We start from the raw sequence: 24740 nt of genomic DNA, 5'->3' as shown, positions 1-24740 counted from the left end.
TACGGAAGCTGCCGAGTTACCGAAAGCTTGGGAAACTTGGCCGACACCGGTAAACAAGTAGAATGACAGTGAGGCTCAGAGCCGCATTATCATATTTAAAGTTGCTGCCCACCTTCTTTGTTTAGGTTGTCTTCCATTAACCGGCAGCCTCCATTAATGCCAGAAATGGGCAGCTTGGAGGCCAACTTGAATCAGAAAACACATTTCTGAAACTGTAACCACCCCACCCTAATCTAAACCTGTCTGTATCTTTAAAATATCTGGGTAATGAACCAGGCCAGGTGTTGGATTTGGAGGTAGGAGAGCACTTTGGGGACAGTGACCACAATTCGGTGACGTTTACGTTAATGATGGAAAGGGATAAGTATACACCGCAGGGCAAGAGTTATAGCTGGGGGAAGGGCAATTATGATGCCATTAGACGTGACTTGGGGGGGGATAAGGTGGAGAAGTAGGCTGCAAGTGTTGGGCACACTGGATAAGTGGGGCTTGTTCAAGGATCAGCTACTGCGTGTTCTTGATAAGTATGTACCGGTCAGACAGGGAGGAAGGCGTCGAGCGAGGGAACCGTGGTTTACCAAGGAAGTGGAATCTCTTGTTAAGAGGAAGAAGGAGGCCTATGTGAAGATGAGGTGTGAAGTTTCGGTTGGGGCGATGGATAGTTACAAGGTAGCGAGGAAGGATCTAAAGAGAGAGCTAAGACGAGCAAGGAGGGGACATGAGAAGTATTTGGCAGGAAGGATCAAGGAAAACCCAAAAGCTTTCTATAGGTATGTCAGGAATAAGCGAATGACTAGGGAAAGAGTAGGACCAGTCAAGGACAGGGATGGGAAATTGTGTGTGGAGTCTGAAGAGATAGGCGAGATACTAAATGAATATTTTTCGTCAGTATTCACTCAGGAAAAAGATAATGTTGTGGAGGAGAATACTGAGCCCCAGGCTAATAGAATAGATGGCATTGAGGTACGTAGGGAAGAGGTGTTGGCAATTCTGGACAGGCTGAAAATAGATAAGTCCCCGGGACCTGATGGGATTTATCCTAGGATTCTCTGGGAGGCCAGGGATAGAGATTGCTGGACCTTTGGCTTTGATTTTTATGTCATCATTGGCTACAGGAATAGTGCCAGAGGACTGGAGGACAGCAAATGTGGTCCCTTTGTTCAAAAAGGGGAGCAGAGACAACCCCGGCAACTATAGACCGGTGAGCCTCACGTCTGTAGTGGGTAAAGTCTTGGAGGGGATTATAAAAGACAAGATTTATAATCATCTAGATAGGAATAATATGATCAGGGATAGTCAGCATGGCTTTGTGAAGGGTAGGTCATGCCTCACAAACCTTATTGAGTTCTTTGAGAAGGTGACTGAACAGGTAGACGAGGGTAGAGCAGTTGATGTGGTGTATATGGATTTCAGCAAAGCGTTTGATAAGGTTCCCCACGGTAGGCTATTGCAGAAAATACGGAGGCTGGGGATTGAGGGTGATTTAGAGATGTGGATCAGAAATTGGCTAGCTGAAAGAAGACAGAGGGTGGTGGTTGATGGGAAATGTTCAGAATGGAGTACAGTCACAAGTGGAGTACCACAAGGATCTGTTCTGGGGCCGTTGCTGTTTGTCATTTTTATCAATGACCTAGAGGAAGGCGCAGAAGGGTGGGTGAGTAAATTTGCAGACGATACTAAAGTCGGTGGTGTTGTCGATAGTGTGGAAGGATGTAGCAGGTTACAGAGGGATATAGATAAGCTGCAGAGCTGGGCTGAGAGGTGGCAAATGGAGTTTAATGTAGAGAAGTGTGAGGTGATTCACTTTGGAAGGACTAACAGGAATGCAGAATATTTGGCTAATGGTAAAGTTCTTGAAAGTGTGGATGAGCAGAGGGATCTATGTGTCCATGTACATAGATCCCTGAAAGTTGCCACCCAGGTTGATAGGGTTGTGAAGAAGGCCTATGGAGTGTTGGCCTTTATTGGTAGAGGGATTGAGTTCCGGAGTCGGGAGGTCATGTTGCAGCTGTACAGATCTCTGGTACGGCCGCATTTGGAGTATTGCGTACAGTTCTGGTCACCGCATTATAGGAAGGACGTGGAGGCTTTGGAGCGGGTGCAGAGGAGATTTACCAGGATGTTGCCTGGTATGGAGGGAAAATCTTATGAGGAAAGGCTGATGGACTTGAGGTTGTTTTCGTTGGAGAGAAGAAGGTTAAGAGGAGACTTAATAGAGGCATACAAAATGATCAGGGGGTTGGATAGGGTGGACAGTGAGAGCTTTCTCCCGCGGATGGATATGGCTGGCACGAGGGGACATAACTTTAAACTGAGGGGTAATAGATATAGGACAGAGGTCAGAGGTAGGTTCTTTACGCAAAGAGTAGTGAGGCCGTGGAATGCCCTACCTGCTACAGTAGTGAACTCGCCAACATTGAGGGCATTTAAAAGTTTATTGGATAAACATATGGACGATAATGGCATAGTGTAGGTTAGATGGCTTTTGTTTCGGTGCAACATCGTGGGCCGAAGGGCCTGTACTGCGCTGTATTGTTCTATGTTCTATGTTCTAAAATCCCAGCCTTGCATTTCACTTCAGTACATCAGGTTACTGTCCTTATTTTTAGAGTCCCCAATTAAGGGGCAATTTAGCATGGCCAGTCTACCTACCCTGCACACCTTTGGGTTTGTGGGGGTAAGACCCACGCAGACACGGAGAGAATGTGTAAGCTCCACACTGACAGTGACCTAGGGCCGGGATCGAACCCGGCTCCTCGGTGCTTTGACGCAGCAGTGCTAACCACTGTGTCGCCTAGATTATTGTTTTTGAAAGCTTTTTTTAATAAACGTTTTATTGAATTATCAAATATAAACAGTAATATACATATCAACAAAAGTATACACATAATATAAATTTCATAAACAATAAAACAGAAAAGAACCAAATCAAAAGTAGGAACAGTAAGAAGTCTCTCAAGTCCAGGTTAAAGTCCAACAGGTTTATTTGAAATCACAAGGTTTCAGAGCGCTGCTCCTTCATCAGGTGAAGTGGAGGCAGGTTCATAAACACAGCATATATAGGAGAGACACAATTGCAAAATAATTACAGAATGGATTGTGAAGAAGGGATCATTGACATGGACACTACCATTACACGTGAGAACACCACCCACCAGGTACATGGTACATAGTCATGTGACTCGGTCAATGTTCTCTACCTCATGCTGCAGGAAAGGATGCGAGACCATGCAGATGCTACAACAACAGATGATCGGACACCGTGCAACAATCATCAGGCAGGAGTGTTCCCTTCCAGTCAGGGAACACTTCCGCAGTCAAGGACATTCAGCCTCCGATTATCGGGCAAATATTCTCCAGGGCGGCCTTCAAGATACACGACAACGCAGAATCGGCGAGCACACCTGGTAGCAAAGTTCCGCACGCACTCAATCGGGATCTTGGGTTCATGTCACATTACATGTAACCTCCACCATACTGCCCGGTTTGCAGAATCCTACTAACTGTCCTGCCTTGAGACAATTCACATATCGATTACCTGTGATTATCCCTCATCCCACTCGCACTGTTTGTACCAAGAAAGACTTGCATACCTGTAAAGACTCGCATACCTGTGATTATCCCTCATTCCACTCGCACTGTTTGTACCAAGAAAGACTTGCATACCTGTAAAGACTCGCATTCCAACCATTCTTCTCATTCCAATCTGTAATTATCTTGCTATTGTGGCTCCCATACATGCTGTGTTTGTGAACCTGCCTCCACTTCATCTGATGAAGGAGCAGCACTCCAAAAGCTTGTGATTTCAAATAAACCTATTGGACTTTAACCTGGTGTTACAAAACAAAGAACAAAGAAATGTACAGCACAGGAACAGGCCCTTCGGCCCTCCAAGCCCGTGCCGACCATGCTGCCCGACTAAGCTACAGTCTTCTACACTTCCTGGGTCCGTATCCCTCTATTCCCATCCTTTTCATGTATTTGTCAAGATGCCCCTTAAATGTCACTATCGTCCCTGCTTCCACCATCTCCTCCGGTAGCGAGTTCCAGGCACCCACTACCCTCTGTGTAAAAAAAACTTGCCTCGTACATCTACTCTAAACCTTGCCCCTCTCACTTAAACATATGCCCCCTAGTAATTGACCCCTCTACCCTGGGGAAAAGCCTCTGACTATCCACTCTGTCTATGCCCCTCATAATTTTGTAAACCTCTATCAGGTCGCCCCTCAACCTCCGTCGTTCCAGTGAGAACAAACCGAGTTTATTCAACCGCTCCTCATAGCTAATGCCCTCCATACCAGGCAACATTCTGGTAAATCTCTTCTGCACCCTCTCTAAAGCCTCCACATCCTTCTGGTAGTGCGGCGACCAGAATTGAACACTATACTCCAAGTGTGGCCTAACTAAGGTTCTATACAACTGCAGCGTGACTTGCCAATTCTTATACTCAATGCCCCGGCCAACGAAGGCAAGCAGCCGTATGCCTTCTTGACTACCTTCTCCACCTGTGTTGCCACTTTCAGTGGTCTGTGGACCTGTACTCCTAGATCTCTCTGACTTTCAATACTCTTGAGGGTTCTACCATTCACTGTATATTCCCTACCTGCATTAGACCTTCCAAAATGCATTACCTCACATTTGTCCGGATTAAACTCCATCTGTCATCTCTCCGCCCAAGTCTCCAAACAATCTAAATCCTGCTGTATCCTCTGACAGTCCTCATCGCTATCTGCAATTCCACCAACCTTTGTGTCGTCTGCAAACTTACTAATCAGACCAGTTACATTTTCCTCCAAATCATTTATATATACTACAAACAGCAAAGGCCCCAGCACTGATCCCTGTGGAACTGGTCACAGCCCTCCAATTAGAAAAGCATCCTTCCATTGCTACTCTCTGCCTTCTATGACCTAGCCAGTTCTGTATCCACCTTGCCAGCTCACCCCTGATCCCGTGTGACTTCACCTTTTGTACTAGTCTACCATGAGGGACCTTGTCAAAGGCCTTACTGAAGTCCATAGAGACAACATCCACTGCCCAACCTGCATCAATCATCTTTGTGACCTCCTCGAAAAACTCCATCAAGTTAGTGAGACACAACCTCCCCTTCACAAAACCATGCTGCCTCTCACTAATACGTCCATTTGCTTCCAAATGGGAGTAGATCCTGTCTCGAAGAATTCTCTCCAGTAATTTCCCTACGACTGAAGTAAGGCTCACCGGCCTGTAGTTCCCTGGATTATCCTTGCTACCCTTCTTAAACAGAGGAACAACATTGGCTATTCTCCAGTCCTCCGGGACATCACCTGAAGACAGTGAGGATCCAAAGATTTCTGTCAAGGCCTCAGCAATTTCCTCTCCAGCCTCCTTCAGTATTCTGGGGTAGATCCCATCAGGCCCTGGGGACTTATCTACCTTAATATTTTTTAAGACGCCCAACACCTCGTCTTTTTGGATCTCAATGTGACCCAGGCTATCTACACACCCTTCTCCAGACTCAACATCTACCAATTCCTTCTCTTTGGTGAATACTGATACAAAGTATTCATTTAGTACCTCACCCATTTCCTCTGGCTCCACACATAGATTCCCTTGCCTATCCTTCAGTGGGCCAACCCTTTCCCTGGCTTACCCTCTTGCTTTTTATGTACGTGTAAAAAGCCTTGGGATTTTCCTTAACCCTATTTGCCAATGACTTTTCGTGACCCCTTCTAGCCCTCCTGACTTCTTGCTTAAGTTCCTTCCTACGTTCCTTCTATTCCACACAGGCTTTGTTTGTTCCCAGCGTTTTAGCCCTGACAAATGCCTCCTTTTTCTTTTTGACGAGGCCTACAATATCTCTCGTTATCCAAGGTTCCCGAAAATTGCCGTATTTATCCTTCTTCCTCACAGGAACATGCCGGTCCTGAATTCCTTTCAACTGACATTTGAAAGCCTCCCACATGTCAGATGTTGATTTGCCCTCAAACATCCGCCCCCAATCTAGGTTCTTCAGTTCCCGCCTAATATTGTTATAATTAGCCTTCCCCCAATTTAGCACATTCATGCTAGGACCACTCTTATCCTTGTCCACCAGCACTTTAAAACTTACTGAATTGTGGTCACTGTTCCCGAAATGCTCCCCTACTGAAACTTCTGCCACCTGGCCGGGCTCATTCCCCAATACCAGGTCCAGTACCGCCCCTTCCCTAGTTGGACTGTGTACATATTGTTTTAAGAAGCCCTCCTGGATGCTCCTTACAAACTCCGCCCCGTCTAAGCCCCTGGCACTAAGTGAGTCCCAGTCAATATTGGGGAAGTTGAAGTCTCCCATCACCACAACCCTGTTGTTCTTACTCTTTTCCAAAATCTGTCTACCTATCTGCTCCTCTATCTCCCGCTGGCTGTTGGGAGGCCTGTAGTAAACCCCCAACATTGTGACTGCACCCTTCTTATTCCTGATCTCTACCCATATAGCCTCACTGCCCTCTGAGGTGTCCTCCCGTAGTACAGCTGTGATATTCTCCCTAACCAGTAGCGCAACTCCGCCACCCCTTTTACATCCCCCTCTATCCCGCCTAAAACATCTGAATCCTGGAACGTTTAGCTGCCAATCCTGCCCTTCCCTCAACCAGGTCTCTGTAATGGCAACAACATCATAGTTCCAAGTACTAATCCAAGCTCTTAAGTTCATCTGCCTTACCCATAATACTTCTTGCATTAAAACATATGCACTTCAGGCCACCAGACCCGCTGTATTCAGCAAATTCTCCCTGTCTGCTCTGCCTCAGAGCCACACTGTCCCTATTCCCTAGTTCTCCCTCAATGCTCTCACCTTCTGACCTATTGCTCCCGTGCCCACCCCCCTGTCATACTAGTTTAAATCCTCCCGTGTGACACTAGCAAACCTCGCGGCCAGGATATTTATGCCTCTCCAGTTTAGATGCAACCCGTCCTTATATAGGTCACACCTACCCCAGAAGAGCTCCCAGTGGTCCAGATACGGAAACCCTCCCTCATACACCAACTGTTTAGCCACGTGTTTAGCTGCTCTATCTTCCTATTTCTAGCTTCACTGGCACGTGGCACAGGGAGTAATCCCGAGATTACAACCCTAGAGGTCCTGTCTTTTAACTTTCTGCCTAGCTCCCTGAAGTCCTGCTGCAGGACCTCATGCCCCTTCCTGCCTATGTCGTTAGTACCAATATGTACAACGACCTCTGCCTGTTTGCCCTCCCCCTTCAGGATGCCCTCGACACGTTCGGAGACATCCTGGACCCTGGCACCAGGGAGGCAACACACCATCCTGGAGTCTCTTTCACGTCCACAGAAGCGCCTATCTGTTCCCCTGACTATAGAGTCCCCTATTACTATTGCTCTTCTGTGCTTTGACCCTCCCTTCTGAACATCAGAGCCAGCCGTGGTGCCACTGCTCTGGCTGCTGCTGCTTCCCCCTGATAGGCTATCCCCCCCGACAGTATCCAAAGGGGTATACTTGTTCGAGAGGGGGACAACCACGGGATTCCTGCACTGACTGCCTGCCCTTTCTGGTGGTCACCCATTTCTCTGCCTGCACCTTGGGTGTGACCATATTTATATAACTGCGATCTATGACGCTTTCCTCCACCTGCATGCTCCTAAGTGCATCCAATTGCTGCTCCAACCGAACCATGCGGTCTGTGAGGAGCTCCAGTTGGGTGCACCTTCTGCAGATTAAGCCATCCGGGACGCTGGAAGCCTCCCGGACGTGCCACATCTCACAGTCAGAGCACTGCACCCCTCTAACTGACATTGCGTCAATTAATTAGTAAATTTAAATTAAAAGTTTTTTTTTAAAAAAAACTTAAGTTACTGTTAACTATCTGTTTCCTAGCACTAGATTTCTACTATAAATGTGAAAGCTAAATATAGTACTCTCTGATCTCTGGCTTAGATACCCCTCTAAATTATAATTCAGTAATTATGTTTAATTAGTTACTTAATGCTTAATTTTTTAAATTTAGTGTAGGTTCCCAACCAGCCACTCGGGTCACAGCTTTTCTGTAATGTCACTTCAGTTTCTCTCTCCCCCCCCCCCCCCCCACAACACACACACACAATTTGAAAAGGTAATAAAAGTAAAAATGAGTAAAAATCACTCACTTACCTTCTGAGGGTCTTAGATGTTCTCAGGTTCTCTCCCTGACAGAGACTGCTCCACCTCCTCCGAACGGCTCCCGAAACTAGGCCACGATCTTTTTAAATCTCCGCTCCGACTCGCAGCTCCCGCTCTCTTTAAATCTCCGCTGCGACTCGCAGCTCCTGCTCTTTTTAAATCTCCGCTCCGACTCTCAGCTCCCGCTCTTTTTAAATGTTGTGAGACTGCTTACTGTGCCCACCCCAGTCAAGCACCGGCATCTCCACATCAAAAGTAGGAAGCAGTTTAACAGGTGCAATTGAACAAGGAACCCCATTACTAAACTACCTCCCCCCACCCCCCCCGGCCACCACCACCGAGCCTCCGTCTGTTTTTGAAAGCTACCCAGTTAGAGCTAACTTTTTCTGAAATCAGATATCAGCAGTAATGTTTTTGTAGGCTACTTATATTGGTTTATGTTGAACTGAGGTCAGCTTTCATTGTGTCACAGAATTGTTACAGCACAGGAGGAGGCCATTGGACTTATCGTGCCTCTGTCAGCTCTCCGAATGAGCAACACATCTAGTGCTATGCCCCCATTTTCTCTCATAACTTTGCACATTCTCTCTTTTCAGATGATCCAATCATGAATGCTTCAGTTGAACCTGCTTCTATCACACTGAGACAGTGTTTTCCAGATCTTAACTACTCGCTATGTGAAAATGTTGCTCCTCGTGTCTCCATTGCTTCTTTTGCTTGAATCTGAGTCAGTCTCCCATTCTCAATGCTTCACCAGTGGCAACAGTTCTCCCCTATCTACTTGATCCAGATTGCTTTTGATTTTGCCTCCATCAAATTTTCTCTCAAGCTTCTCTTCTGCAAGGAGAACAGCCCCAACTTCTGCAATTTATAAATCTGAAGATCCTCCTCCCTGGAACCAATCTTGTGAATCCTTTCTGTAGTCTCACTTCAGATCTTTCCTAAAGTGTGGAGCCCAATACTCCAGTTGATGCTGAACTAAGGTTTTATACAACTTTAACACAATCTCCTTGCTCTTGTACTTCCCGTTTATAAAGTTGAAAATACTGTCCTGCCATATATACACCTGCACAAATGCACCCAGGTCCCTTTGTACCTGCATCTCCATTAGAATTGTGCCAATTTACATTCTCCCCGAGTCTGTGTGGGTCTTACCCCACAACCCAAAAAGATGTGCAGAATAGGAGAATTGGCCATGCTAAATTACCCCTTAATTGGAAAAAAAAATGGGTATTCTAAATTTATCTTTAAAAAATAATTGTGCCCTTTATATTGTCTCCCAGTGTTCTTCCTACCAAAATGAAGCATTTCACACTTTCCTGCATTGAATTTCATCTGCCACTTATCCACCCATTCCACCAACTTGTCTATGGCCTTTTGAAGTTCTATACTATTCTGCTCACAGTTCCCAGTGTTTCCAAGTTTCAAATGATCTGGAAATTTTGAAATTGGGATCTGCACATTGAGATCTAGGACATGAATATACATCAGGATGAGCAAGAGTTCCAACATGATTCCTGGGGAACTCCCATGGTCAGGAAAACCTCCATTAACCTCGACCTAATGTAACCTGTCACTCAGTTAATCCAAGTTGTCTCTTCTATTCAATGCGCTATAACTTTGCTTACACGTCTGTTGTGCGGTACTGTATGAAATGTCTTCTGGAAGTCCATGTACGCCACATCAACAGCATTACCTACATCAACCCCCTCTCTGTCATCTCTTCAAAAATCTCTTAAAAAGTTAGTTAAATGCAATTTACCCATAATAAATCCATGCTGGCTTTCCTAATAACTTCTATTTGCTCAAGTGACTTAATAATTTTGTCCTGAATTAGAAGCTTCCCCAACACAGGTTAAACTGGCCTGTAGTTGATGGGATTATCATTACACTTTTTTTTTAAACAAGGGTGTAACATTTGAAATTCTCCAGTCACCACCCCTGAGTCTAAGACTGAAAAATTATGACCAGTGCCCCTGCAATTTCCTTCTCTCAGTATCCTTGAATAAATCTCAATCCAGTTCTGATGCCTTGTCAACTTTTAAGTATCGGCAGCCTGGCTAATACCTCCTTCTTATCAGTTTTAAACACTTCAAGTATTTGAATTACCAGGGTGGCTCAGTGGTTAGCACTGCCTCTACGGCGCTGAGGACACTGGTTCGATCTCGGTCCCGGGTCACTGTGTGGGGTTTGCACATTCTCCCCATGTCTGCGTAGGTTTTACCCCCACAATCCAAAGATGTGCAGGTTAGGTGGATTGGCCACACTAAATTGCCCCTTATTTGGAAAGAAATACTCTAATTTTTTTTTAAGTATCTGAATTACCTCCTCTCTTACTATGACCTGGGGATCATTTTCCTGGTAAAGACAGATGCAAAGTATTCATTTAATGCATTAGCTATGCCCTCTACCTTGATGTGTAAATCCCCTTTTTGGTCCTTAATCAGAATTGCTTCCCCCTTTACCACTCTTTTTTAAAAAAATATATTTTATTGAAAATTTTTTCCAAACAACAATTTTTCCCTCTTACAAAGCAAACGAAACAATAACAAAACAGAAATTTTTAACAATACACAGGTAACAAATCCCCATTGTCTATTGACCTAAACTAAACTTAACCCCCCCCCCCTCCCTCCCCCTCCCCCTGGGTTGCTGCTGCTGGTCATCTGTCTTCCCTCTAACGTTCCCCTAGGTAGTCGAGAAATGGCTGCCACCGCCTGGTGAACCCTTGAGCCGATCCTCTCAGGGCAAACTTTATCTGCTCCAGTTTAATGAACCCCACCATATCATTTACCCAGGCCTCCAGTCCGGGGGGTTTCGCCTCCTTCCACTTGAGTAGGGTCCTGCGCCGGGCTACTAGGGACGCAAAGGCCACGACATCGGCCTCTTTCGCCTCCTGCACTCCCGGCTCTTCCGCAACTCCAAATAGAGCTAACCCCCAGCCTGTTTTGACCCGGGCCTTCACCACCTGCGAAATCACTCCTGTCACTCCCTTCCAATACCCTTCCAGTGCTGGGCACGCCCAAAACATATGTGCGTGGTTTGCCGGGCTCCTGCCACACCTCCCACATTTGTCCTCCACTCCAAAGAACCTGCTCAATCTTGCCCCCGTTATGTGTGCTCTATGTAGCACCTTAAATTGAATCAGGCTAAGCCTGGCGCATGAGGAAGAGGAATTTACCCTGCTTAGGGCATCAGCCCACATACCCTCCTCTATCTCCTCCCCTAATTCTTCTTCCCACTTTCCTTTTAGTTCGCCCACCGACTCCTCCCCCTCTTCCCTCATCTCTCTATAAATCTCTGACACCTTGCCCTCTCCGACCCACACCCCTGAAAGCACCCTGTCCTGTATCCCCTGTGTCGGGAGCAATGGAAATTCCCTCACCTGTTGTCTAGTAACCTTTACCACTCTTTTAATAATCATTTGCCTATAAAGACTTTTGATTCCCTTTTGTGTTATCTGTGCGTACTCTCTCTTAGCTTCTCTTATTTGCTTTATCACTTCTCCAAAACTTCTATATTCATCCTGGTTCTTGGTTGTATTATCCACCTGACATCTGTCATATCCACACTGCTTCTTCATTGTAACCTCTATCTCTCTTCTCATGCAGGGAGCCCTGGATTTGTTTGCCCTACCTTTACCCTTCATGGGAATAAACCTTGACTGCTCAAACTATCTCATTTTTTAAAGGTAGCCCATTTTTCCTGCCAAGCTTTGATTCTAATTTATCTGTCCCAGATTTTTTCTTACCCTGTTGAAGTTTTGACTTGGTTTAATTGCGTAATTACATAGTTTAGTAAGTAAAGTATTTTTTAAAAAATAATTTTTATTGGGGTTTTCACAAAATATCAACAACAGAATGATAAAGGAACCCAATAGAATTAAATACAGAACAAAGTAAAACAACCTCAGTGTCCCCCTGCCCCCATACATAAATAATAACTTAACACCCCGAATTAACACAAGGCAAACATAGCAAATATATACACCCCCTCAGATCCCCCAGGGTAACTAAACAAAAATAAAATAGACTCCAGCCCGGCTTGACCCTGGATTCTACCACACCCGACACCGTCCTCGCTACCCATTCCAAAATTCCTCCAGCGCTGGGCATGCCCAGATCATATGGGTGTGATTTACTGGGCTCCCTGAGCACCTAACACACCTGTCCTCTTCCCCCAAAGAACCGGCTCATCCTTGTCCCGGTCATGTGTGTCCTGTGCAGCACCTTAAACTGTATGAGGCTGAGCCTCACGCACAAAGAGGAAGAGTTCATCCTCCCTAGGGCATCTGCCCACGTCCCCTCTTCAATCTCCTCTACCAACTCCTCACCCCACTTACCTTTCAACTCCACCACCGAGGCCTCCTCCTCCTCCTGCATCACCTGGTAAGTTTCCGAGATCTTCCCCACTTCAACCCCCCCCACCCCCCCCCCCCCCCCCCCCCCCCCGCCCGCCGAGAGCACCCTGTCCTGTACTGTGCGTGGCAGCAGCCGCGGGAATTCCACCACTTGCCGCCTGGCAAACGCCCTTACCTGTAAATATCTAAAGGTGTTCCCCCGGGGGAGCCCATACTTCGCCTCCAGCTCACCCAGGCTCGCGAACTTCCCGTCCACAAACAGGTCCCCCAACCTTCTTATCCCTGCCCTGTGCCACCCCGAAAACCTTCCGTCTATTCTCCCTGGGACAAACCGGTGGTTCCCCCGTATTGGGGTCCACACCGAGGCCCCAACCCCCCCCCCGTTCTGCCTCCACTGCCCCCAGATTTTGAGGGCAGCCGCCACTACCGGGCTTGCGGTATATCTCATTGGAGGGAGCGGCAGCGGCGCCGTTGCCAGCGTCTCCAGACTCGTACCCTCACAAGACGGTGTCTCCAGCCTCTTCCATGCAGCCCCCTCCCCCTCCATCACCCACTTGCGCACCATCGCTGCATTGGCGGCCCAATAGTACCCACAGAGGTTGGGCAGTGCCAGCTCCCCCCCCCCCCCCCCCCCCATCCCTACTCCGCTCCCGGGTCACTGTGTGGTGTTTGTACATTCTCCCCGTGCCTGCGTGGGTCTCACCCCCACAATCCAAAGATATGTTGGGTAAGTGGATTGGCCATGCTAAATTGCCCCTTAATTGGAAAAATAATGAATTGGGTACTTTCAATTTTTAAAAAAATTGCTGCTTGTGAGATCTTACTGTGCATAAATTAGCTGATGCCTTTGTCTCCTTAACAACAATGAGCATTCTTGAAAAGTAATTCATTGCTGGTAAAGCACGTGATAGTTCTGAAAACATGTAAGGTACTATATAATATATTTTATGAAGCTGTATATCAATGTGCCAGTCATATAATTTAATTATTATGCCATCTATCTCTAAGTATATGTACAAAGAACCATAATTTACAATTATTTCCGATCATTTTTAGTTGAAATAGGCATGCTTTTTTGTATTTTACAAGTAAGTGTGTATACGTGTAACACTTGCAGACTATGAAAATGGTTACAAAATCAGAAAGAATAAGATTACGATAAAAGGGGATAAACTGCTTCTGTTGGAAATCAGAAATAAAAACAGCACAGGCTCTCCCGATCTTTGTACCATAGGCCTTTTTTCGGAAAGTGGACACAATCATCTCTGACTTTGTATGGGCGGGGAAGGTGCCGAGGGTGGGGAGGACCCTGCTGCAGAGGCAGCAGGGGGGCTTGGCGTTGCCAAACTTGCTTCATTATTATTGGGCGGCGAATGTGGACACGGTGCGGTGGTGGTGGGAAGGAGAAGGGGTAGGGTGGGTTAGGATGGAGGAGGAATCTTGTAAGGGGTCTAGTTTGAGGGCTATGGTGACGGCAGCATTGCCAATGGCCCCGAGTAGGTATTCCGGGAGCCCAGTGGTGCAGTCCACGGTGAAGATATGGAATCAGCTGAGGAGGCATTTTAGGGTGGAAGGGATGTCAGTGCTAACGCCGCTGTGCAAGAATCATGGGTTTGAGCCGGGGGGGGATGGATAGTGTATACAGGAGGTGGAGGGAGGTGGGGCTGGTCAAGGTGAGGGATTTGTGTTTGGAGGAAGGAATCGCCAGTCTGGAGGAGCTAAGGGAGAAGGTAGAGCTGCCGAGGGGTAGTGAGTTCAGGTATCTACAGGTTAGGGACTTTGTACAAAAGGTCTGGAAGGGGTTCCCTAGATTGCTGGGATACACCTACTGGGGTGGTGAAGGTCAAGGAGAAATGGAAAGTGGAGTTGGGAATGGAGATCAATTGGGGAGTATGGAGTGAGGCACTGCGAAGGGTAAATGGGACCTCTTGTGCAAGGATGAGCCTGATACAGTTCAAGGTGGCGCACAGGGTGCATATGACTCGGGCGAGAATGAGTGGGTTCTTTCAGGGCGTAGCAGATGAGTGTGAACGGTGTGGGCGGGGGCCAGCGAATCATGCGCACATGTTTTGGGGTTGTGAAAAATTGGGAACATTCTGGCCGGCAGTGTTCGCGGTCTTGGCCAGGATAGTAGAGGAGGGAGTGGACCCGGACCCTTCGGTAGCGATATTTGAGGTTTCAGAGAAGCCGGAGCTCATGGAGAGGAGGAAGGCCGATGTCATGGCCTTCGCCTCTCTGATTGCACGGCGACAAATTTTGCTGGAGCGGCGGTCGGCATCGCCACCGGGGGTAGCAGCATGGTTGGATGATGGATGACCTGTACGACTTCCTGTGGTTAGAGCAGATAAAGTATGAGTTAAAGGGCTCAGCAGGGGAGTTCGAGAAAATGTGGGGGAAGTTTGTGACCGTGTTTGAGGAGCTGTTCATCGCGTTGGGGGGGGGGGGGGGTGAAAAAGGAGGAAAATCTGATTGTTGATTGTTGGGAAGAATGTTTTAAGGGGTGTTTATTTGCTGTAACCTATTTTGATACAAGTTTGAATAAAATGCGTTTTTTTAAAAGAAGAAATTAAAAACAGCAAATACCAGATTTAAAAAAACAGCAAATACCAGATAAATACAACAGACCCATCAGTATCTCCACAGAGAAAAGGCAGGGCCAAGCCTTGTCGAACTTTCATCAGAATTGGAAACTGAAAGAAAAGTGAACCACAAAATGAGGCTCAACAAATCAAAAGGGTGGATAGGGAATAAGGTAGAAATTATGAATCAAGGAAGCTGAATAGTCTGAAAACCATTTTTTCATGCTAGAATGAATGATGATGATTGAACTGATGAATGATATATCTATAATTTTAATTCTCCTTCTTACTCTCATACTGACATCTCTGCACTATCCAGCAAAGCTTAAGGAACAGCTCCTCAACTTTTGATTTGGCACTTTACAGCCTTCTGGGCTCAAATTGAGTTCAACAATTTCAGACCATAAATCCTGTCCCCCAATTTTTTTATTAACGGTTCCTTTATATGTTCCGTTTTTTCTTATTTTTGCTTTCCGACAGCATATATGCTGTAGGCAAAAGTTTTTTTAAAAAAACATTTTTTTTGCCCCATTACCAGTCCCTTTGGCCCGGTTTGTCATTCATACTCCTATCTTCCACCCTATTGCAGACCTTCTTTTGTTGCTATCCCATCCATCCCTTGCTTTGCTGCATCTCCAACTCTTCCCAGTTCTGATGAAAGGCAATTGACGTGAAATGTTAACTGTTTCTCTCCATGGATACTACCTGACCAGCTGAATATTTCTAGCACTCTGTTTTTATTTTGCTACACTTTGTTTTATAATGAAATGAAATGGAATGAAAATCGCTTACTGTCACAAGTAGGCTTCAAACGAAGTTGCTGTGAAAAGCCCCTAGTCGCCACATTCCAGTACCTGTTCGGGGAGGCTGGTACGGGAATGCTCCTGTGAAGCACCTTGAAATGTTTCATTATGTTCAAGGTGTTATATAAGTTGTTTTTGTCAGTACATAGAAATGTGTACTCCACATAAACAAATTAATAATATGGTGCATTATTTTACTAGGCACATGAGGATCCCATGTATGACTTGATCAGAGAAAACAAACGGTTTGAAAAGGAAACAAGGTAAGCATAGCCTTTAGTGATGGACTGATAGTGATGGGACAAATATAGAAACTAACTGATGGAAATACACCAGAAATTATTTTAAAAAACAGGAGTGAGTTACATTAAAATGTGTGTTTAAAAACATTAGGATGTAAGAACAGGATAAGGTCTATTCCATAAATTTTAGAAACTATTGCCTGTAGCCTTGGAAATAACATGAGTGAATTAGAAGGGAATTAACTAAAGGATATGACATAGCAATCACACTGAGACCTAGCTGCAAGCTGGGCATGACTGGCAGATAAATGTTCCAGGCAATGAGGACGTTGAAAATGATAGGGAAATGGGAAAGGAGGTTTGGCAATATTGTTATAGCAGTGGACCATATTACAGCATTGGAAAGAAGGGATATCCATAAGGGTGAGCAGATAGTGGAAATACTGTAGGTAGAATTGGCAAATAGAAAGGGATGAAAGACTTTGGGAATTCTTTATAAACTTCAAAATATCAGTGATAAAGTAGCTGAATATAAAGCCAGAGACCAGAGAAACTTTTTGCAAAAACAGAGTAGTAATAATGGGAGACTTGAATTTTCACAAAGTCTGAGGGAAACTGAACAGGTCGAGCCCCAAAGGCAGCAGATTTCTTTGAGTGTATTTGGAACAGTTTTCTGAAACAATGGGCGCGATTTAACGTGTGAAAAGGAGTCCTGCGGGGTCTTTCTCGGCTCTGCAAACAGGACTCTGTTGTTTTTTCTGGCCTTTGTCGGGAATGCCCGCCAAGGCCACACTTGCCTCACTTCCTGCACTGATGAGCTCAGCCCCTTAGTTCTTGGGCCTCGGGAGAATCGACACCAACATATTTAAATTAGCCTGATTGTTTACTTAAGTATGTAAATCTGGATCCCTGCGACATTTTGTTAGATCTCGTGAGGCATTTTGAGTGTTGCAAATCCCGTGGAGGCCTCTTGCGAAATTTAACGGCTTCATCGCGCCACCAAGTCGGGCGCGACGAGACTATTCGGTCGCACCCAAAATGTCCTTGAACCGAGAAGTAAAATGGCATCTTATAAGATTTATTTATTTATTATAAATTTAGAGTACCCAATCCATTTTTTCCAATTAAGGGGCAATTTAGCATGGCCAATGCACTTACCCTGCACATCTTTGGGTTGTGTGGGTGTGACCCACGCAGATACGGGGAGAATGTGCAAACTCCACGCAAACAGTGACCCGGGATTGGACCCGGGCTCTCGGTGCCATGAGACAGCAGTGTTAACCACTGTGCCACCGTGCCACCTTAGCTTAGATTTATTAATGAGCATGGTTAGTCAGTATTCGTGACCATCACTGACGACCCAGGTTCGATCCCGGCCCTGGGTCATTGTGTGGAGTTTGCACATTCCCCTTGTCTCTGTTGGTCTCACCCCCACAACCCAAAGATGTGCAGGGTAAGTGCATTGGCCACACTAAATTGCCCCTTAATTGCAAAAAAAGAATTGGGTACTCTAAATTTATAATAAATAAATAAATAGTTGGATTGGCCACGCTAAATTGCCCCTTGGAAAAAAGTTAATAACTGATTCTGGGATCTCAACCTCAGGAGATTTTTTTCAAAATCTGAAACTTCTTTCCTTTGCCATATAACACACATGGGCTTTGCATCCTTATTTGCATTGGCGCAATTGACAAAACCATACCTCAAGAAATCACCTTTATACTACTTTATTCCTGAGTTAAGTTTCTTCTTTGTCGGCTATTAACCTGGAGCTAACAGCACAGCTCTGTCCTGCTGTGGATTCTCCTGAGCAGCTCTCCCAGCAGATTCACATGTGAGATGCTGGCCAGTAGGTACACTGTCTATTTGAGTCTCTGGCCATCTTTTCCTTGTAACAAAACAATCCATATTCACGGTCTTCTTGCCTTGCTAACAGCTCGAAAATGGAAGAATCTGTCTTCTGTGATTTGACACCAAAAGCAAGTACATACAGGGCACTTGACATCAAGTGTACGTGCAGGGTGCACAACCTGCTGTTTGCTGCCACTTTACTGCACAATCTCATTTTGTTCTCTTTTAAGAACCAGTAGCGGCCTTCATTCACAATTTAAATGCCGGTAGTGGCTGTTGGACGCTTCTACCGTGATCTGGACCAATGCAGGAATGCCGCGGCCCACCTGCGGGTCGTGACTCACACTTTGAAAATCCCTGCCCTGCATCATATCAACAACTTCCAGTTCTCCGGCCCTAACCGCCTTCTCTTTACCGTGGATGCCCAATCCCTCTATACCTCCATTCCCCACCAGGATGGTCTGAGGGCTCTCTGCTTCTTCCTCAAACAGTGGCCTGAACAATCCCCATCCACCACCACTCTCCTCCGTCTGGCTGAACTTGTCCTCTCACCAAACAATTTCTACCTTTAACTTGCCACACTTCCTCCAAACCAAAGGTATAGCTATGGGTCCCAGATTTGCCTGTCTCTTTATGGGGTATATGGAACATTCTTTGTGCCAGTCCTACTTCGATCCCATCCCACAACTCATTTATCGGTATATTGACGACTATTTTGGTGTCGCTTCATGTTCCCGCCTGGATCTGAAAATGTTTTTATCTGTTTCACTTCCAATTTCGACCCTTCTATCACCTTCACATGGTCCATCTCTGACACTTCCTTTCCCTTCTTCCTCTCTATCTCCATTTCTGCAGATTGACTGTCCACTAGTTTCCATTACAACCCACCGACTCCCACAGCTACCTTGGCTACAGCTCTTCACACCCCACATCCTAAAAGGATCCCATCCCATTCTCTCAGTTCCTTTGCCTCCGTTGCATATGTTCCGATGGCGTCACTTTCCAAAACAGTGCTGCTGGTATGTCTCTGGTGGCACGGCGGTTAGTATTACTGCCTCAAAGCGCCAGGAGCCCAGGTTCAAGCCCAGCCTTGGGTGACCATCTGTGTGGAGTCTATACGTTCTCACAGTGTCTGTGTAGGTTTTCTGCATGATAAAATCGACCCTATAGTGCCAAAAAACATGCAGGTTATGTTGGGTTGTAGGGAAAGGGCGGGGTTGTACCACAAGGTCAACGACCTACACCAGGTCGCATAAGTGTGTTGGCACCATCCCAGCGCCGTGCCCTGGCGCACCCATGCTGCCCCCCACCCATCCCTGCGCAGTGCAACCATGCAGCTAATTATGCCCTCGTGTCCCCGCAGGAGAGGTTGTCCCACAACCGTAGGGAGGCAACAGACATTGGAATCCTCACCACCTTTGAGGAATGGGCCCTGGAGGCGACGGGGGGTGGCTGAAGACAGGGCGACCACCAATGTGTAGGTCGGTGCATGGTGCAGAGGTGAAGATTGTCAAAAGTGAGTTGTTAATGTCATACAAATGACCAATCGCCTCCCACTGACCACATGCCCATTCTCCCACAGAACAGTGCCGGCCTATTCCGGGGTACCTCCACCTCTGATGTGCATCCTGCAGATGGCTAAGCATGCTGGGGCTCACTGAAGGCACTGGGGGGGTGGGGGGCGAGAAATAGGGATCATGGGGCGAATGGACAGTGGTGGACACTATTGTGTGAGAGAAATTTAACAACATTCACCACAACCTGTACTCTACAGTGACCTGCTTACAGTACCGACAGAGTCCCAGCACCCTGGATTGATGATACACAAGACCCTGGGACGGTGGTAAATTGGGGTGGGGGGACTGCCACCTGTCTGGCACCTCCTCATCATCCTCCTTCTCCTCTGCCTCGGACGTGGCCACATATTCCTCCTCCTTCACCTCCAGCTGTTGCTTTACTGCTGTGCCAGATTGTGGAGCACAAAGAGGGCGACCCTCCGGAGGTATTCTGCAGTACACCACAAGAGCAGTCGATTCATCAGAACCACATTTACAGCAGTCCAATGGACTGCTCAAAGACAGACCAGGTGGCTGCATGGGCCTCGTTGTACCGGGTCACCACATCAGTCACCAGCCTCTCTACTGGCGTCAATAGCAAGGTCCTCAGCGGGTATCCCTTATTCCCCAAGAGCCAACCGGACATCCTGGGGTGGTCCTCTGAGAGTCCGGGGATGTCTGCCTGCTCCAGGATGTAATGAGAAGCGTGCACACACGTGCATGATCTTCAGGGTGGTCACACGAGCTGGATGTTGAGCGAGGGGGACCCCTTCTTGTTGACATAGGGTACACCCTGATGGCCAGGTGTGTGCAAAAATAAAAAAAAGAACTTCCTCCTCTCTGTTAAGAACTCTGGTCGGAGCCACTGAGTATCGTCTGTCCACTTCCACAACGACAACCAGCAGCTTTTGTCCATCCGCACTCCCAACCTTGTCTCTGTGGGTCTTCTAGGATATAACCTCACCCCAGACCACTGCCTTCAGCCCCTCCCAGAACGTGGAGGGTGAGACTTTGGTTAAGCTCCACATAGTCCTCTATTACTGAGGCCATCTTCTCACAGAACGTTTTGTCTGCCAGGAGCACTAAATTTAACCTCTACGAGGGTCTTTGAGCTCTGCCCATTTGGAACCTCATCCACATAATGTAGCATGTGGCCATTCAGCCACCGCATACTTCACATCACTATCTTCACCAAGGGTTTCTGACTCTTTTCCCCCCCCTCCCCTCTATTAAGGTCTGCTATCCCAACCTAACACAAAATTCTCCCTACTCCCAGTCCCTTCTCTTGTCCAGCCCCACTCAAAATGGCAGCCCCCTCCATTCTTACCTACACGCCAGAGCCATTTGCATCACCAGTACATTCCCCACGCGACTCCCACCGCCCCACTGCTAATCCCTTTCTTCCTCCCCATTCGAACCACCCCTTCGAACCACCCCTCCAACCAACCCCCTTCCTACCTAATTGCACCCCACCCGGTACCCATCGCAGCCCCCTCCTCCACACTACTTCTGTTTACTAGCATCCCAGCTAGCATGGCAACTCCCATCTGGAGAACTACACAAAGGATCCCACGCACACCGCCTAAACCACTCTGCCTCCCCCATCTTTGCCCTTCGGAAAGCCCCTACCCATGCCCCCCTCCTGCCAGAGCCCCCTCCCTACCTCTCGCCAGCAGGAGAAAGAAACCCATGACTCGGAACCAATCCTTCATCGACCATAACACGAGAAGGACCTTGTTCAGAAAACAAAGTCATTTGCCTCCTCTGGCATTGTGAAATAATGTTCTTTGTCCTTAAAAGTCACCCAGAGCCTGGCCGGGTACAACATCCTGAACCGGGCCTTGCTCTGAAAGAGCACTGCCTTGGCCCTGTTAAAACCCACCTGCTGCTTGGCCAGTCCAACGCCAATGTCCTGGTAGATCCAAATCTGTGACCCTTCCAGCTGCAATCTTGTTTCGACTTCACCCAGCCAAAAATCCTCACCTTCTCCTGAAACTTGTGCATCGGGACGATCACCACCCGTGGCAGCTCTCAGTCTCTGTTGCGGCGACTGGTGGGCCTCCTCCACCTCCGGGTGCTTTTCGGGTGTTGTAGCCCACCGACATTACACTTTGGAGAGAAACCAACCCCCTCAAACAAAGTGCCAATTGACCGGGTAGAAAGGGCCAAAACTGGGCAGCACGGTGGTGCAGTGGGTTAGCACTGCTGCCTCACGGCGCCGAGATCCCAGGTTCGATCCTGGCTCTGGGTCACTGTCCGTTTGCACAGTCTCCCCGTGCTTGTGTGGGTTTCGCCCCCACAACCCAAAGATGTGCAGGGTAGGTGGATTGGCCACACTAAATTGCCCCTTAATTGGAAAAACTGAATTGGGTACACTAAATTTTTTTTTAAAAAGAAGAAAAACAAAAGAAAGGGCCAAAACCAAAGCCTCCAGGAAGCAGCCACCTTGTGTGCGACCGATCAGCTCATGACCGCCACCGGAAACCGTCCTATAGATTTATTTCATTAAATTGTATCCCATTTTCTGTCAATTGTACAGATTTGCTCTTGATGTTGAAACTTTTCTTTTTTTTCTTTATCCTTTTGTGACTCTGGGTGTCGCTGGAAAGGCCAGCATTTGTTGCCTATCTGTAATTGTCCTTAAAACTGAGTAGCTTGCTAGGCCATTTCAAGGGCATTTAAGAGTCTACGACATTGCTGTGAACCTGGAGTCACATGGAGGCTAGGCCAGGTAAGGACAGCAGATTTCCTTTTTTTTTCAGTTTTCCCATTTTATTTTACAATGACTGTACATGAAGGCACAGTACCAGAACAGATCAATGTACAGATCTTCTCATGACCAGCATCCAAGGTGCCTCTATATTGTTGGGTCTTAGAAAAAGATGTATAAACAGAAGCATCAGTGTCCATTTGCCATGTAAGATTCATCAAAGCCTGGTCAGTACTGCATCTTCAACAGTTGTTCACCTCGACCTCTGCATCATCTTTCGTCTTTTACGCTTCAGTCTGCGCATAACGCTTCTTCCGCCACTTAGCTCTCATGTCGACAGGGATCTCACCCCAGAACCGAAAGAAGCGCAGATTTCCTTTCCTAAAGGACATTAGTGAATCCGATGGTTTTTTACGATAGTTGTCATGGTCACCAATACTGAGACATGCTTTATATTATAAATGCATTAACTGAATTTACATTCCACCGGTTGCTATTGTGGGATTTGAACACTATTACAGCACTATCCTGGCCTCTGGATTATGAGTCCAATGACGGTTAAAGTAAAAAATACTTTTTAAAAACAAAGTCCATGGTGAGCATAGTTATTTGTTCTAATTACTGTAATGTGACATTTTTTCCCCAGGATACAACAGCTGAAGCAGATGTTGGAGGACACCACATCAGATAGTAAGAGTTCCAGCTCTGCAGATTCTGGAGCTGGGCACAGAAAAAAGAGGAGAAAAGAGAAGAAGAGAAAGAAGAAGAAGATAAAAAAGAAGAAACACAAGGCTAGAAAATCAAGTGCCAGCTCAGAATAAGACGAAAGACTTGAATGTTTTGAAATTTTTTTGCAAATATTTGTTATCTTCATTGAGTATTCTTTTTGAGCAGCTTTATACGTTGGATATTTGCACCAACGTGGGGAAAAGCTGTAAAAACAATAAAACCCATCCCTGAACCTGATTGAGATTAACATGCTTCCCTTTGCAATAGAGTATGTACAGATATTGAATTCAATTTTCCAGCAATTGTACACCTGTCAATTTGCTAGATTGAGGATTAGTCTCCATGGAAACATTTTCATCCTAAAGTAGCTAGTTGATGAAAGACTGCTTTTGCTTCTTATCGGTGTACATCTAACTTGTAACAATAGAAATGCAAATCGCTTTAACACGGGCATAGGAACATACAATGACATTATAAAGCTGGTGTGTTATGTTCTTCTGGAAAGAAAAATACTAAAGGCTTTGTGGGGAAAAAAGTGACAGGTAGTAATTTCCTCCATTTTATGAGGTTCATTTACAAGTTATAACCCCTGTAGTAACATTTATCAAAATATTGCTCGTTGAAAACATCAATGTGGCAAAAATGCTATGCATATTGTTTTTTAAAAAGCATGAAATCAAAATGTAGCAGTGAGATTGTTTTCATTAATCTGAATTGCACTAAAGCTTTTGTGATATCAAGTAATTTTATTGCAGCCCCTCCCCAAGCATTATCAATGCTAAGACAGCTTTATCTCCAGATTATTCCTTGTTTCAGTTTACTATCTATCAAAGGAGAAACTTGTAAAATCTGAATCCTAGTGTAGATGCCTGTGCAATATTTGTAGATCCACTGTTTTGAAGCAGAAGTGTTCATTTGATGCCAGTGCTTTTTTTTTTGTTATTTGCCTTTCTCCCCTCCCCCTCAGTAACTGAAATTTATCGTATTTTCAACAAAAATTACTTAGCCCTAAATTTGGGAGAGTGGAAAGGATTGTTCTTAGCATTTATTGTCTTGTTAACTAATCGTAAATGGAAAATATTCAGCAAGCCTAGTAGCATCCATGTAAAAACAGTTAATGTTTCATGTAGGTTACCTTTTTGTCAACACTGGTTTTAGAACAGTAGGTGAGTTCCCTAGGTATCCTGGCCAACATACCCTTAACCAACACCACTGAAAGATTTTTTGGTCATTTCAATCATTACTGTTTGTGGCACCTTCCTGTGTGCAAATTAGCTGCATCACTTTTTCACATTACAACAATAACAATTTGAGAATGCTTCATTAGCTAAAAGCACAAATGAAAGGTGCAATATAAATGTAAGCCAGTCCTTTCTTTCTCTTTTCTTACCATGAGCAATGTCACCATTTTTCTATTGATAAACGTATTTAAATCAGAATGTAGCAGTTTTGTATAATTTCAGGTAAATTGTATTTAAATCAGAATGTAGCAGTTTTGTATAATTTCAGGTAAATTGTATTTAAATCGGAATGTAGCAGTTTTGTATAATTTCAGGTAAATTGTATGTAGAGACAGAAGTAGAAATAGCAATGAGAATGAGGTTGGGAGGGAGGAGAGGTTAGTGGGAAGGAAAAAAGATTGGGGATACGATGAGAGCAGTGAAGAAAGAAGCGTATAATAACAATGGGAAAGTTAAAGGGAATGGGAGAGAGCTGCTGGAAGAAAACAAAAAGAAATGTTCGGAACTTAAGAGAAGATTTTTAAAAAGCAACTAC

The 24740-nt window shown here is 45.9% G+C and overlaps 1 protein-coding gene across 5 annotated transcripts in view; it reads left to right on the top strand.

The window, feature by feature from the left end:
* The window catches only part of rp9 (RP9 pre-mRNA splicing factor), a 38243-nt gene extending 13840 nt beyond the window's left edge, over window positions 1-24403 (top strand). For 2 of the 5 annotated variants that reach the window (XM_072509751.1, XM_072509752.1), the window contains exons 5-7: window positions 3213-3407; window positions 16078-16139; window positions 22882-24403. In XM_072509751.1, the coding sequence (XP_072365852.1) occupies window positions 3213-3407; window positions 16078-16139; window positions 22882-23056 (432 nt within the window). In that variant the 3' untranslated portion in view covers window positions 23057-24403. Of the gene's footprint in view, window positions 1-3212; window positions 3485-16077; window positions 16140-22881 lie in introns of those variants that run through there. The other 3 variants (XM_072509753.1, XM_072509754.1, XM_072509755.1) reach the window with 3 other exon arrangements.
* Window positions 24404-24740: the final 337 nt, after the last annotated feature.

Source organism: Scyliorhinus torazame, chromosome 6 (genome assembly GCF_047496885.1).
Source record: "Scyliorhinus torazame isolate Kashiwa2021f chromosome 6, sScyTor2.1, whole genome shotgun sequence".
Taxonomy (NCBI): Eukaryota; Metazoa; Chordata; class Chondrichthyes; order Carcharhiniformes; family Scyliorhinidae; genus Scyliorhinus; species Scyliorhinus torazame.
Note: the sequence above shows the minus strand (reverse complement) of the source record. Positions and strands in the feature narration are given on the sequence as shown.